The sequence below is a fragment of the Ambystoma mexicanum genome, chromosome 8 (assembly GCF_040938575.1).
Source record: "Ambystoma mexicanum isolate Mex_15411 chromosome 8, UKY_AmexF1_1, whole genome shotgun sequence".
Lineage (NCBI taxonomy): Eukaryota > Metazoa > Chordata > Amphibia > Caudata > Ambystomatidae > Ambystoma > Ambystoma mexicanum.
In genome coordinates this window covers 468,908,373-468,922,658 of record NC_090929.1, presented here as the reverse complement: position 1 = coordinate 468,922,658, position 14,286 = coordinate 468,908,373, and the positions used below count along the sequence as shown (strand labels likewise).

At 45.8% G+C, this 14,286-nt stretch overlaps 1 protein-coding gene across 1 annotated transcript in view; it reads right to left on the bottom strand.

Moving 5' to 3' along the window:
* Positions 1 to 14,286, bottom strand: part of TTLL10 (tubulin tyrosine ligase like 10) — a 1,071,284-nt gene that overhangs the window by 337,811 nt on the left and 719,187 nt on the right. The window contains exon 7 of the mRNA XM_069610084.1: positions 8,982 to 9,100. Within this exon, the coding sequence (XP_069466185.1) occupies positions 8,982 to 9,100 (119 nt within the window). The remainder of the gene's footprint in view (positions 1 to 8,981; positions 9,101 to 14,286) is intronic.

Below are 14,286 nucleotides of genomic sequence, written 5' to 3'. Positions count from 1 at the left end.
GTCCTCTCCCCCCCTCCCCAAATGGAGGGGGGTGTACCTCACGCAGCCGTTTGTAGGAGGCCCAGGGAGGCCTGCATGAGGTGCCCCCGCCACCCATTGGGGTGAAGGGGAGAGGGCCCCCAAAAATGGTGGGACAGGCCCCCCAGTGGGTGGGGTAGTACGGTTTGGGCACCCGGGGCCAGATTGGCACATCAATGTGCCTCTCTGCACCAAGGGGAGTTGGGTTACCAAAGGAAAAAAGTGAAAATGGTGGAACGCTTTTTAGGGGGGCTGTCGGGCACCCCAAAGGGTGGGGAATTTTCTAATGGGATGGGGCATTGATCCCCTCCCCCCCACCCGCAATGGAGTGGGTGCCATGTCATGCAGCCCTCCATGGGACCAGATATCTGCTCCTAGGAACGGACGCCTGAGCCCAGGGAGGAGTGCAGGACAGCCCACCCCTTATCTGCCCCTGGTGAGGACTACATGAGATGGGCCGACCCTCCAATTGGGGTAGGGGTGGAGAAGTGCACCCCCCATTCACATTAGAAAATTCCACAGCGGTGTACGGGGCCCCTCCGCCCCCGCTAAAGGGCAGCCTGCCATTTTGAATTATTTTCTTAGTTTACTTTACGTGCCTTCCCACAGAGGGTCACATTAGTGTGCCAATCTGGCCCCGGGGTGCCCAAACCTTACTGCCCCACCCACTGGGGGGCCTGTCCCACCATTTTTGGGGGTCCTCTCCCCCCTCTCCCCAAATGGAGAGGGGGTGTACCTCACGCAGCCGTTTGTAGGAGGCCCAGGGAGTCCTGCATGAGGTGCCCCCACCACCCATTTGGGGTGAGGGGGGAGAGGGCCCCCAAAAATGGTGGGCCAGGCCCCCCAGTGGGTGGGGCAGTAAGGTCTGGGCACCCCGGGGCCAGATTGGCACATCAATGTGCCTCACTGCACCAAGGGGAGTTGGGTTACCAAAGAAAAAAAGTGAAAATGGTGGAACGCTTTTTAGGGGGGCTGTGGGGCACCCCAAAGGGTCTGGGAATTTTCTAATGGGATGGGGCGTTGACCCCTACCCCCCACCCGCAATGGATTGGGTGCCATGTCATGCAGCCCTCCCTGGGACCAGATATCTGCTCCTAGGAACGGACGCCTGAGGCCAGGGAGGAGTGCAGGACAGCCCCCCCCCTATTGGCCCCGAGGGAGGGCTACATTTTGCTGGTGTGACCGTAGATAACACATGTTTTTTGTTTTGTTTACAGCTTTTTCTACGCGAGCAGCTGCAAAGTTATGTGAGTACTATTTTTTATTATTCTATGGTTAGGGCCCACTGTCAGCGGGGTGGATGAGACTGGGGCTGGATTGTTGGTGGTGTGGGTGGAAATGGGCCGTCTGGGCAGATATGTTGGTGGGCTGGGACACAATTGCAGGGGCAGGCCACACATTGTCCCCAGAACATTGGTGTTTCCCAGGCAGCGGATTCCTCCCATGTGGGTTGTCTATCTGCAAGCCCAGGCTCCACCTCTGGCTGTGCTATGTTACAGATGTCACCTCCGGGCAGGAATGGGGATCATACTGGGGCTCCCTGGAGCTGCTGCTGTGCTTAGGGGACGGTACACCCACATGGTACATGGATGTCCAAGGCCATGGAAATCACCTCCAACTGTCCTGGAGTTGCGGCTGGGCTGCATTACAGATTTACCCTTCGGGGAGGTATTGGCACACTGCCGAGACTCCTTGGTGTGGAGAAGCTGTAACGCAGGGCAGCCAGAGCTCCAGCAAAGTCGGCGGTACTATCCCTGGCTTTGGTCAACCTTCTCCCATGTGGGTCTTTGCTGGGGGTTCTGGGTAATAAATTCTGGGCCGATTTGCGTAAGTCAGACCTCTGTGGATTCCCACAGGTGTCCTCTTTTCGGAAATGCATGGGGTTCCCTGTTTTCCTTGCTGGCTTCGACACCCTAGGTCCAAATCTGTAGGTTGCCCACATGAACAAAATGGGCTGTGCCGAAAGGCTTTGGGTTACCAGTGGGTTACCCTTTTCCTTTTGCGCCCCCGGTAGGTGCACCCACACATGTGGGGTACCGTTTTCATCGGGACACCTGCGGGAACGCTGGACGGTAGGCCATGTGTTGTTGGCGGCGTGTTTCGATGGGTGAGCCGAGTGAAATGTGTGGAAAATGTGTTTTTTCCCCCATATTTCAGACTTTGCAGGGGTGTCTGGGTAATAAATTCTGGGCCGATCTGCGCAAATCATACCTGTGCGGATTCCCACTGGTGTCCTCTTTCCCGAAATGCATGGGCTTCCCTGTTTTCCTTGGTGGCTTGGACACCCGAGGCCCATATCTGTATGGTGTGCCCATCTGCAGAAAGTGTGAAATTCACATGTCAAAACAGACTTGGGGTTACCTGTGTTTTAGGCTTTCCCCTTGGCGCCAAGGTAGGTGCACCCACAGATGTGAGATACCATTTTCATCGGGACACCTGTGGGAACGCAGGACGGTAGGCCATGTGTTGTTGGCGGCGTGTTTCGATGGGTGAGCCGAGTGAAATGTGCAGAAATGCGTTATTTTCCCCACATTTCAGACTTTGAGGGGGTGTCTGGGTAATAAATTCTGGCCCGATTTGCGCAACTCATACCTCTGCAGATTCCCTCGGGTGTCCTCTTTTCAGAAATGCATGGGGTTCCCTGTTTTCCTTGGTGGCTTGGACACCCGAGGCCCATATCTGTATTGTGTGCCCGTCTGGCGAAAGTGTGAAATTCGGGTGTCAAAACAGACTTGGGGTTACCTGTGTTTTAGGCTTTCCCCTTGGCGCCCAGGTAGGTGCACCCACACATGTGAGGTACCATTTTCATCGGGACCCCTGTGGGAACGCGGGACGGTAGGCCATGTGTTGTTGGCGGCGTGTTTCGATGGGTGAGACGAATGAAATGTGCGGAAAATGTGTTTTTTTTCCCGCATTTCGGACTTTGCGGGGTGTCTGGGTATTAAATTCTGGGCCGATTTGCGCAAATCATACCTCTGCGGATTCCCACAGGTGACCTCTTTTTGGAAATCCATGGGGTTCCCTCTTTTCCCTGGTGGCTTAGACACCCGAGGCCCATATCTGTATGGTGTGCCCGTCTGCCGAAATTGTGAAATTCACGTGTCAAAACAGACTTGGGGTTACCTGTGTTTTAGGCTTTCCCCTTGGCGCACAGGTAGGTGCACCCACACATGTGAGGTACCGTTTTCATCGGGACACCTGTGGAAAGCGGGAAGGTATAACATTTGTTGTGTTTGTGTGGTTTTCATAACGTTTTGACCCATTTGCTGGTGCCCTTTGTCACACAACCCTTTCATTTCCCAAATGTGCCCTACATTTAGGCACCATACACTTTTGTAACCTGCACAAGTCACCTAGCCTTGAAAAGGTCTGCCTGTGCTCTTTCAAAAAAAGTATGCTTGCCGTTCCTCACCACATTGGTTTTCCTGATTTATACATGCTAAGTGCGTCTGTTCAGGACGTAAGCATAAAACTCCTGTGTACCATGGCTCAGTGTTTGGCTTGTGGTATTGCCTGTTTTGTAAAACACTATAAAAAATGTGCGCTTTCCTAACTGCAAGAGTCGGAGGAATGTAGCAGAGCATTGCTTTTCTCAAAATTCATAGAAGCCATTGCCTTACCAAGCCAACCATGTCCACCACATACCTTTTTTTCAGTCATTTTCTCGCTTTTCCCCCAATCTATGGCATTTACCCCTACCTAGTTGTTGCCTTACCTAAGCAAATCACCCCTTCATAAACAAAAAAAACAGTTGATAACCACATCAAAATATTTTTTTTTTGTTTCCACTCAACCTGTTCTTGAAAGCCAGGAAATTGGGGAATTCAACAAAGCAAACCATTTGTTCCTAGCTCTTACAAGGAAAAAACCACAGGCTTCTTTGTACATTATTTTATTGCCATTTTTTGAAAAAAACAAAATTCCTTGCGCTTTTTGGTTATTTTCTCTCACCCCCCTACAGCAACCTAGGATTCCTGGGTGGCGTTAGGACTGCCTACATGTGGGAAAAAAAGGAGCCAAATTTGGCTGATTTTTATCTCATGTAACAAAAAAGTTACAAGCCATTGAATGGCCACATACCGAAATCACCAAAAAAGGCCTTGGCACTGGGGGGAAATACCCATGGCACTTAAAGGGTTAAACAGCCTATTTCCATAGGTTCTTCTTTCACATTTTTCAGACAGTGCCTAGCCAAATGCCCAGTTTCTCTACATAAAAAGCAGATAGGGGGGAGGGGTTTGCTTCCTTTAGGTTCTTCCCTTTTACTTTCTTCTCTAGCTTTAGCGTCAGATATTTGGCTTCTATTCTTTCCTTCGGTATCCATTCCTTGATTTTATGTGACCCTCCTTGTTTGTCTACTCCCTGAGGTTGGGGTTGTGGGTAGGTTTGTAATCTTTCCGTTCTTCACCTCGATGTACCAAGTGGAAGTGTTTGGCAGCAGCTGAGTGCTTTTGTGCAGGCTAAATGGCCATGGCTAGGGCAGGTCTATTTAATTGTAATACTGCCTTTTGCAAAAAAGGGGGTAAGGAATTGGTGAACTGTTCTAAAGTAATAATTTCTGTCACTTCTTCCATGGATTTGTTATTAATCCAAAGGGCAACGGTATTTTTGATATGTTCACCCATTCTAAGAGTGGTTTCTCCATGATTTAATCTAATGGCCCTCAATTTTTGCTGATAGAAGTTACAAGTTTCCCCACTCTTTTCAATAGCCCTTCTTTTATCAATATAAAGGTAGCTCCCTGAGCAAGATTAAGCAGTTGGTAGGCAGTCTTCAGTTCATCTTTCAACAGGGGCCCCAAATAACATATTTTTAGATTTTCTTCCCATCCTAACTGTTCGGCTAATTGTTCGAAATTCAGAAATAAGTTTCCTAGATCTTCGCCTTCTAGGTATGGTTGAAGTATCCCCTGTGGTAGTAGGGGTCTGGCTTGCAACTCAACTAATTTCATCAAGTTTTCTTGAAGCCTAGCTTAGGCCTGCATTTGGTACCCCCATGAACAAAAACGGCCTTGACCACACCGAATTGCAAGATCACAACACCCATAGCAGAGACATGCACAGATTGGGTCAGACCCCCGGAGCCCCAGGATTCGCCCCCTGGTCCCAACACCCCACCCTATTGCTCACCAAGAAACTGAGTAAAGATATTGAGGCTAGGAGACAGTTGAACATTGTTCAGTTACCTTTATAAAAATAAAAATGTTATTGTTTATTAAGCAATACTGTTAATCCTGTTACTAGAGGCACATTCAGTTTGATATCTGTAACTGTATGATAGCAAATGCCAATAAACAAATTTGAAAATAAATAGGCCTGCATTTGGTGGCCAGCAAACTGGGCTATGACTGGGCTATGACGGCTGCTAGGCCGACCATTTCTTCCAGTGGGATAAGGGTTACTTCAGTGTTTTATTTGGAATCGGAAAAAACAGGGTTCGACTCCTTCGGATAAAGTGTCAAAGTCGTCTGATCCCTCTGAGTCCCTCTGAGTCCGATTCCACAAAAGGGAATGATTTTGTATTAAACTGCCAGCTTGGAACTGCTGCTTCCTTGTGTGCTTTGCCTTGATAGCAGTGTGCTTTTGTGATACGCCTTTTATCCATGTGGGGAAGTGTGATGGAAATCAGGTGTGTGTAATGATCAGTAACTGCCTGACCCTGCCTAACCATTTTCCCTCACAGTGAGTTGTGCATGAGAAAGTGTTTCTGTCGGCAACGGGAGAGCAGGGGGGGGGGATTGAGACCCTACGTATCCTAGAAGAGGATGGGGTAAAGACTTTACAGGGAAAGGGATACTGCGTCTCGCCGTCCGGTGTCCCACTTCCACGCCCTGAAGACGCACCCATCTAGGGGACCACTGGGTGAGACCCCTTCAGGTTTCTCACAACGGACATACCGCTGTACACCACAGTGGTAACGGTAATTTCGCCAGATGGAATTACCACCATCTTTACAACTGTACTTATAATGAGGCCCCACTACCAACATATGTAAATCTTTGGTAGGAAAGGAGTGGACCCATGTATGGAATGGTACTGGGGAGATGCTCTACCTACCCTCTGTCATTTCTGAAAACACTAAAATTATGAGCTTTTTGCCAGAATTCACGGCATGTGGAGAAGCAACAGAGCAGAGTTGTGTTCCATGAATGCTCATGGAAAGCCAATAGGGAGTTAGGGTGGCCACCACATATTTTATAACTAAAATGTTGATCAAAACAATGTGTTTTGATACGTTGTCCTATAACCAAAATACCACCTTTTTCACTAGGGGTTAAACATTTTAGGTTAATTGCATTGTTAAGGTTGATCACATTAGTTTGCTGAGTGTGTTGAACTAGAAACAGGCAGACTTTTTCCCTGGGAACTGACGCATGTCTGAAATGCATTGGACCAATTTGAACATTATCTGCCTGTGTTTTACAGATTAATATTTTCTCTCATGAATTTATTTGAGTAAATAAAATTATCAACATACAATTATGAAGCAATTCTTCTTTTTTAAACAGGGGGTCCTTCCAAATTCCTGACAAGGGTTGCCAGGACTTTCAGCATATCCATTAATCTCAATGAACATAAAAGTATCGATCTGCACTGAAAACTGAACTAATTGAGGATGTCAAGTGAGAGATCTTCTGGTTCAAGGAGAAGCATCTTATCCCCTACTCCTCATGTAACATTGCATTAAGTAGATAACAGCAGTGATGTGCAGAAAGGGGACACGCTCACACATGAAATGGCAAATGCTATCCCTGATATCCTTCTGATACACTCCCAGTCCGATCCTCTCACTCAGCATACTGTGAGCTTCTGGGTGACTACAGCCATCATCCACACTCGTATTCCTTACTCAACAGATTGCCACACACATGCATGCCAAAGTGTTTAGGTACCCCACTGGAAAAAAAATCCAAAATGATAGAAAAACTTTAATTGGACCAAAATGCAGGTTTATTCTCATCACACAAACCTCGCGCCTTGAAACCCCTGTGTATAGGCGTGTTATAAATGCCATATCATATCATATCATGGAGACAGTCTCACTTATACACAGCTTCACTCATATAGCACGCACTGATATAAATCATATTTGTTGTGTTACAGTGCCAGCTTTTCATTCAAATCCTGCACATCTCACATCTAGAATCAGAGATTCTGTAAAAATAGGAACTGTCAAACAAGATGGCATCATAGGCCAAAATATCACTCTCCTCAAAGCCACACTTGCTTTGATATATCAGCAGATTATTCATTTCCCTGAGGTTGCTGACACTGTTCATGCAAGCCTTTCACAGCCATCAAGCCCCTTGGAGTTCAAACAATTTTCCTACAAGGCACTTATTCTTAGACATTGGGGCCAAGAATTAACCAATAGACTGTAATGGATAGACACGTAAATAGGCGACTTAGGAGAAGAGCAGTGATAAAACAAAGTGTCCTTAAGTGAAGGACACTCCAGCCCCCTGCACACCATCTATACAGAGTTTAATCAGTCAAATGTTATTAAGTAAGGCCAAATCATTCAATTGAAATATTTAGTTATAATTCCAGTGTAAATAATAGTTTACAGAGTTCAATTACTGTTTTTGATCATTAATTTAATCCAAACAATCAGAATAACAAAACATTTCATTAATTGTGAGGTCTACGCATTATGGGTACAACCGTTTGTCAGGAGCTAAATTTGATAAATATATGTGTACATGAAAGGTAGGATATTTCCCCATGAATCGTATGCTATCTTTTAGAAGTATACTATCTTTAAAACAGTTCATCATTTAATTTTATTCATACATTAGGTTGAGAACTTCTATCCAAGAAAGGAATTGAATATTTTCACAGTTTTTAACTAACTATTGATGACTCTTCAACACTTTGAATTTAGCATGAGTACGCCTCCCATTTCTTTCTTTCTATAGATGCTTAACAAGAATTGTTAAGACAGACATCTTTTATATGTTTCTCTTGTAGATGACTCATGAAGCACTGAAGATGTACACATATATTTATCGAATTTAGCTCCTGACGAACGGTTGGACTTAAAAAGCCTAGAGCTCACCATTATTTTTTTGTTGTTATTATGATTGTTTTGATTAATGATCAAAATTGTAATTGAAATCTGTGGACTATGTGGACTATTATTTACACTGGAATTATAACTAAATACTTCAATTGAATACTTTGACCTTATTTAATTAAGTCTAACTGATGAACCTTCTTAGCACAGAGGGTGTGCAGGGCACAGGAGTATCCATCACTTAAGGGCACTGGCCTCATTACAAGTTTGCCTGTACAGTAACAACGGTACCAGTAAGCTTGCCGGTAACGTTGTTAATGTACTGGCAAACTCCAAGGTCTGCTCGCAGGTGCCTTTTCGGCTGCCAGGTCTGACCTGGCGGCCGTACCAGCACCCGCGAGCAGACCATGTTGGATGCACCGGCACCATTCACGAATGGTGCCGGTGCATCCGGCTTCCTTATTCCCATTGAGCCCTACTGGGCTCAATAGGAATCGGGAAGAATATTTTCTGGTGCCCGGGAATGGGCAATTACCGGGTCCGCCGGGGTTGTAATACCCCAGTAATTGCCCATTCCCGGGCACTGGAAAGAAAACAAAACCGGCGGCAGCCATGCCGGTTTAACCGGCACAGCTACCTACAGAGTAGTAATGAGGCTGGTGTAACAGCTTTTTGTGCCACAGCTGTATTTTTCCCCTTCACATGCTGAAGCTCATAACATTCTTTACATAGCCTGATAAGCATATAAACCATTTCTAAAGACAAAGGAGTGAGATGCAGAGACACTTATCAAGAGGAGTGGTAAACCAAGGGTGAGAAGAAGGAAGATTTTAGGTTGTGTAGTTGGCATGGACATGATCACATCAGAAAGTCTTAGCATTTAACCGTCAATATTGGCGTTTCATGGCAAAAAAGATAAACATACCTCAAAGCATAGGGTGGCCTACCTTCCCTGAATGAGCGGTAAGTAGCAGAATTTTTCACTTCGCACCATTTCAGCTTGTAGTCTTCTCGGCTAGGGTCATAGAGTCTCTGCCAGCCCTTGCCCACACAGTAGTTTGCCACCCTGTTGGATGAGAATGCAAAGATTGAGTCCTGAGAACACAACATGTCTCTAATAGTTGAAGGGAAATGGCCAGGCAACATCAGGTTGCTACAAAGGAATACCTTGTTTACCACGCTGGCAGCAGGGCTCCTTGAGGAGACTGTGCTTATACAACAAAAGGGGTGCCCCACACTTACTTTGAAGCCAATCAGAGCGGAAACATTATCCCCAAATAAAGCATGAAGTGCCAGGTATTATGATAATGTTATGATCTGACTAACGCCAAAGGAAACACCATGTTTGCAGTACCAGGCTTTCACATTACAAACCTTTGTAAATTAGTATGTTAGTCTAATTCTTTTAATAAAGTGTATCAAGACCAAACTTCAAAAAGCATTAGTCGGACAATAAAAGTGGAAGACTGGAAACATATTTTAGGGACAGGCAAAGAAATCAAAGTAGAGAAATTAGCACCCCGCAGCCACCCCAGAGTTAATTAGGTGGCTCAGAATGCAGGCCATTAGCGGCAGTAATGTTTTACAGTTCTAACCTACCTGATGGTGTCTTTCCATAATTAATGTGCTCGCTACAGCACTACTGCTGAAGCTGCAGTTTCTACTGGTGGCCATGGAACGGCGACTCTCACATACATTCTTTCACCCTGCACTTTTCCAAGGAGGGCCATCTTTATGTGGCCTTGCCAATACGTTTTATACAATGGATTCCCCTGCCTGGTTCTGGTACCAACACGGTGGTAGTGATTCAGGGGCCCAGGTGCCACTCACATCCAACAGATACTGGGCCAAGGGGTATTAATCTCCTAGACACCTACTCTGGTCCCAGTTCTTTGGCAAGGGAAAGTCACAGCACTTCACTACAGGCCAATACTATCCATTAGACTAGAAGACCATAGTACATGGGGTGGAAAGGCTGATATCCTATCAGCCAAGCTTACGCTCTCCCCCAATAATCTAATCAATATCCACATCCTACTTAGACCTCCCGGACTCCCAGCAGACTTCTAAGGGCACCTCTCCCACTGGCTCAGTAACAACATTAAATAATCCTCCAAAATCCTTCTATTAGGAGATCTAAACTTAGGGTTCAATGATTCTAAGTATAAACCCGCCTTAATCCTAGCAAAAGAACTCGCAGACCTAGGATTCTCCCAAGGAGTTCTCACCCCCACTCACTCCAAAGGCTGCACACTTGACTGGGTCATGGATCACAACTGTGCATCCAACATTATCTCAAACACCCCCTTTCCATGGACGGACCACACGTGCATTGAATTCCTTATCCCCACCAACCCCAGACCTTCTAAAAAAACTCAACGCAGACAACTTGCAACCTTACCTCAAAAACCCCTGTCTAGCACCACCTTTCTCTCAGGACCCAAATATACTATCAGCTATCTTTAATGATACTCTCACCAATGCCATAAATTCTATAGCCCCACTTGAAAGCAAAAAAATAATTTCACTGCAACTCTTGGTTCTCGGAGGAACTTCAAACCCTCCGAGCACAAAATCGTCAGTCACTAAAAAACTGGCAAACTGATCACAGTGACCTAAATAAGAGCCTTTTCAAACAGATAGCCCTCCAATATCAAAAAGCCATCTTAGCAGCAAAATCCAACTCCTTCAATGATAGGATATCAAAGGCCAACTCCCAAACTAAAGAATTATTTGCAATCTTTAATAAACTAGTGACACCCCCGGCTACCGCAGACGAGATAACTAAAGACAAAGCCTGGTGTGCGAGCATTCAGTCCGCTATGCTCAACAAAATAAAACTGCTCCAGATTAAAATCCAAAATCACTGCAAAGCCCTCCCAAACCAAAAAGCCAACCGCCCTACACAAGACAAGTGTAGTAATTTCAATCACGCTCAATTCGCCTTCAGAGACATCACTGAACCAGAGTTCCTTAATCTCATCAAAAACCTCAACCTATCTCTCTGCAAAGCAGACATCTGCCCTCCCAAACTCATCAAGGAATGCGCTAACGACCTAGCACCCCTGATTACTGCCTTCATTAACGCATCATTCCAAATAGGAACTGTCCCAAACAATCTCGAAGAAGCCAGGGTGCGGGCACTTCTAAAAAGGCCACACTTGACCCAGCGCAACCCAACAACTACAGACCGATAACAACAGTCCCGTTCCTCTTGTAAATCCTGGACAAAGCAGCTCACAACTAGATCCAATCATACATATAAGCTAATTCCATACTAGGCAAAAGACAATCTGGCTTCCGTGTCTGGCATGGAACAGAATCCACCTTATTAGATCTAAAAAATCTAATCTCACAGATCATGGACAAAGGCAAACCTGCCCTGCTCCTCCTTCTCGATCTATCAGCAGCTTTTGACCTGGTAGATCACCAGACACTCACCACCCACCTCATTCATGCAGCCCATTTCTCTAAACAAGCAGCATCCTGGATCACATCCTTCCTCGAAGGAAGAGCCATGAAGGTCTACTCCGACACAGCTAACTCAGATCCTACCACTATAAACTGCGGTGTCCCCCAAGGATCATGTACAGCCCCCACCCTCTATAACCTCTTCACAAAACCCCTCTTCAACCTACTTGACTCCATGGGTGTTGCCAACCAACTATGCAGATGACACTCAAGTACTTATACCTCTATCTGGACTCTATCACCAAGATGCCACGGCCCTTCACAACATCTATGCTACTATCCAAGCATGGATGGCAATCAATGGCCTCTGTCTTAATGGGTTGAAGACTGAAATTCTCATCCTTGGGCAGAAAAACACAATAACGAAGCTAAGCCCCCAATACGCCAACTTCGACATAGACAACTCAACCATCTTTGTATCATCCTCCGTCAAGACTCTAGGTGTTCACATTGACGTTAATCTATCGATGAACAAACAAGTCAGCGCCATAGCCTCTGCATCAGCGTTCAGCACCAATCTCATCAATGCCATTAAACCCTTCCTATCCGCCCCCAACCGCCTGGCCATAGCTAGAGCAACTATAGGCGCTAAACTCGATTATTGCAACGCTCTCTTAGCTGGCACCTCCGCCAAGAACATTCACAGACTGCAAACCACACAAAACAAAGAGCTGCCATGAGCATCCCTAGAAGAGACCATATATCCCATGCCAGACTTGCAGCACGGTCGCTACAGGTCAAAGACTGCATTACTCTGAAAATCCTCATCATCACACACAGATGCATCAACAACACTGTTCCCACATACCTATCTGAAGCAATATCAAGGACCACTTCCACTCGCCCCACGAGAGCACAGTACACCAACCAGCTACACATACCACGCATCAAGAGAGCCACAGCTGGTGGTGTAGGCTTCTCCTACATTGCACCGAAACTTTGGAACTCACTCCCTGCCACCCTTAGAGCTGAAACTTCCATTGTTGTCTTCCGCAAAAACATTAAGGCCACTTTCCTCAACTAGCACAGCGATTTCCTCCTCTACTCCTGTCATGTATATTGTAATATAAACAGAAATGTAATATCACTATATTGTAATCTTGTATATATATTTTTATTTTATCCTTGCTCAAACTGCTCACTATGTAACAAATATATGCCTCATGACTTTGTAACTAAGCATTGTACTGTAACAAGTGCCACGATGTCCTCGGACTGCTATATAAATACGAATAAAACAAAACAAATAAAACAAATACTGGGGCCCTAGAGCCCACCCACTCCATCAAGCAATTGGAGCAGGACAGCTCTTAAACCTTTGGCCCTGCACAAACTCCTTGTCAGATCTGGCGGCCGTATGTTCATGATCCGCATCCCCAAATGAAGGAGCATAAAGGTCCATCTGAGCAGGCAAAAGGCTCCAGCATGGAAAAAGACACCTTTACCTTTAAGGGAAAACATTTCACTTCACTCATCGATGGTAAACGCAGTTTCATCTTCATGATACATCAAAGAAGTAATTTCAAAATGTTTGTGGGACTAATGGTAAACTCTGCAGCTTTGTGGATAACATTTTACCAAACTGCGACTTCCTGAATGCTGAGCAGTCATTGCAGTAAGAAAAGCTACAGAAAAATTGTTACTCAGGAAGAGATTCTCAAGCCGGGATACGTTTTAATTCCACTGTGTGCAAAATATGAACATTGTAACAAAGTATCTGCAAAGCCTACTCAGTGTGTGTTCAGCCTCTAATTCATATGCTGGAAGCACAGGAAAATGCAGGACTGCAGAGGTAGCACCAGGGAGGATTAGAGTAAGAAAACCAACATACAAGATGGCAGAAAGGCCTGTTTGGATTTGGTACATCCCCTTGAGCCCAAAGCCGCCCCATGTGCACTCAGAGTCAACAACCAATCCCAGCCCTCACCCAATTACAAGCCACAGGTGCAGACTCTCAAAGAAAGTCCCACCCAGGGAGAGGCGGGAACACAGGATAAAAGAACCGAGTCCCAGTTGTTCAGAGTGGGTTGAGGAAGCAGAAGGCTCAAGTTTGAAGACTGGAGAGCCATGGAAGAAGCAGAGGTTGCAGAGATGGAGGAAAGTGGCGAGGTGGCAGCAGTGGAGAAAAAGAGGAGGTGGTCAAAGGTATGAAGTTGAAGGAACAGATGGTAACACTGGAGGAAAAGAGTGGACACTAGGAGGTGGTGAGAGTTCCATGTATGACAAAGGATGAGGTAAGATCAAAAGGTCAATGGTTGTGGGAGGAGCTGATAACATCAGGAGGTGGAAGTAGAAGTCAAGAAGTGGTGTTAGGGATCAGAGTGCATGAGGAAATATGGGTGAACACAAGTCTCATCACATAAATCACATTTTGGTAAAACTCTATGACTGGGTAGAGATGTTCTTAGTGATAAAGGAACAGTTTTCAAGTCTTTGATCATGTGAGTGACTGGATTCAAGTCGCTACCTCAGTGATGTAAGTGGGGCAAGAAATTAAAAGGAGAGATTAACGAGTCATGCACTTTTGAAACAGCATCTGATGCTTCGACAAATGCAGTGGTTCACCCACTCCTCAAGAAGCCACCTTAAGATCCTGATGGGAGGGTTTGAAATTGACAAGATCTGGGGGCTATTTTGCTCCTGCTTTTAAACTAGGCAGGCCTGGTTAGCTTAACACCAAAAGCTAACAGGGGCTATTTTTGACTGCCCAGCCCAGCGTGACTTCTTGTTGCATCCACGTGTCATTGGGCATCATCATCTGACTTATAGGATCACCTGGGA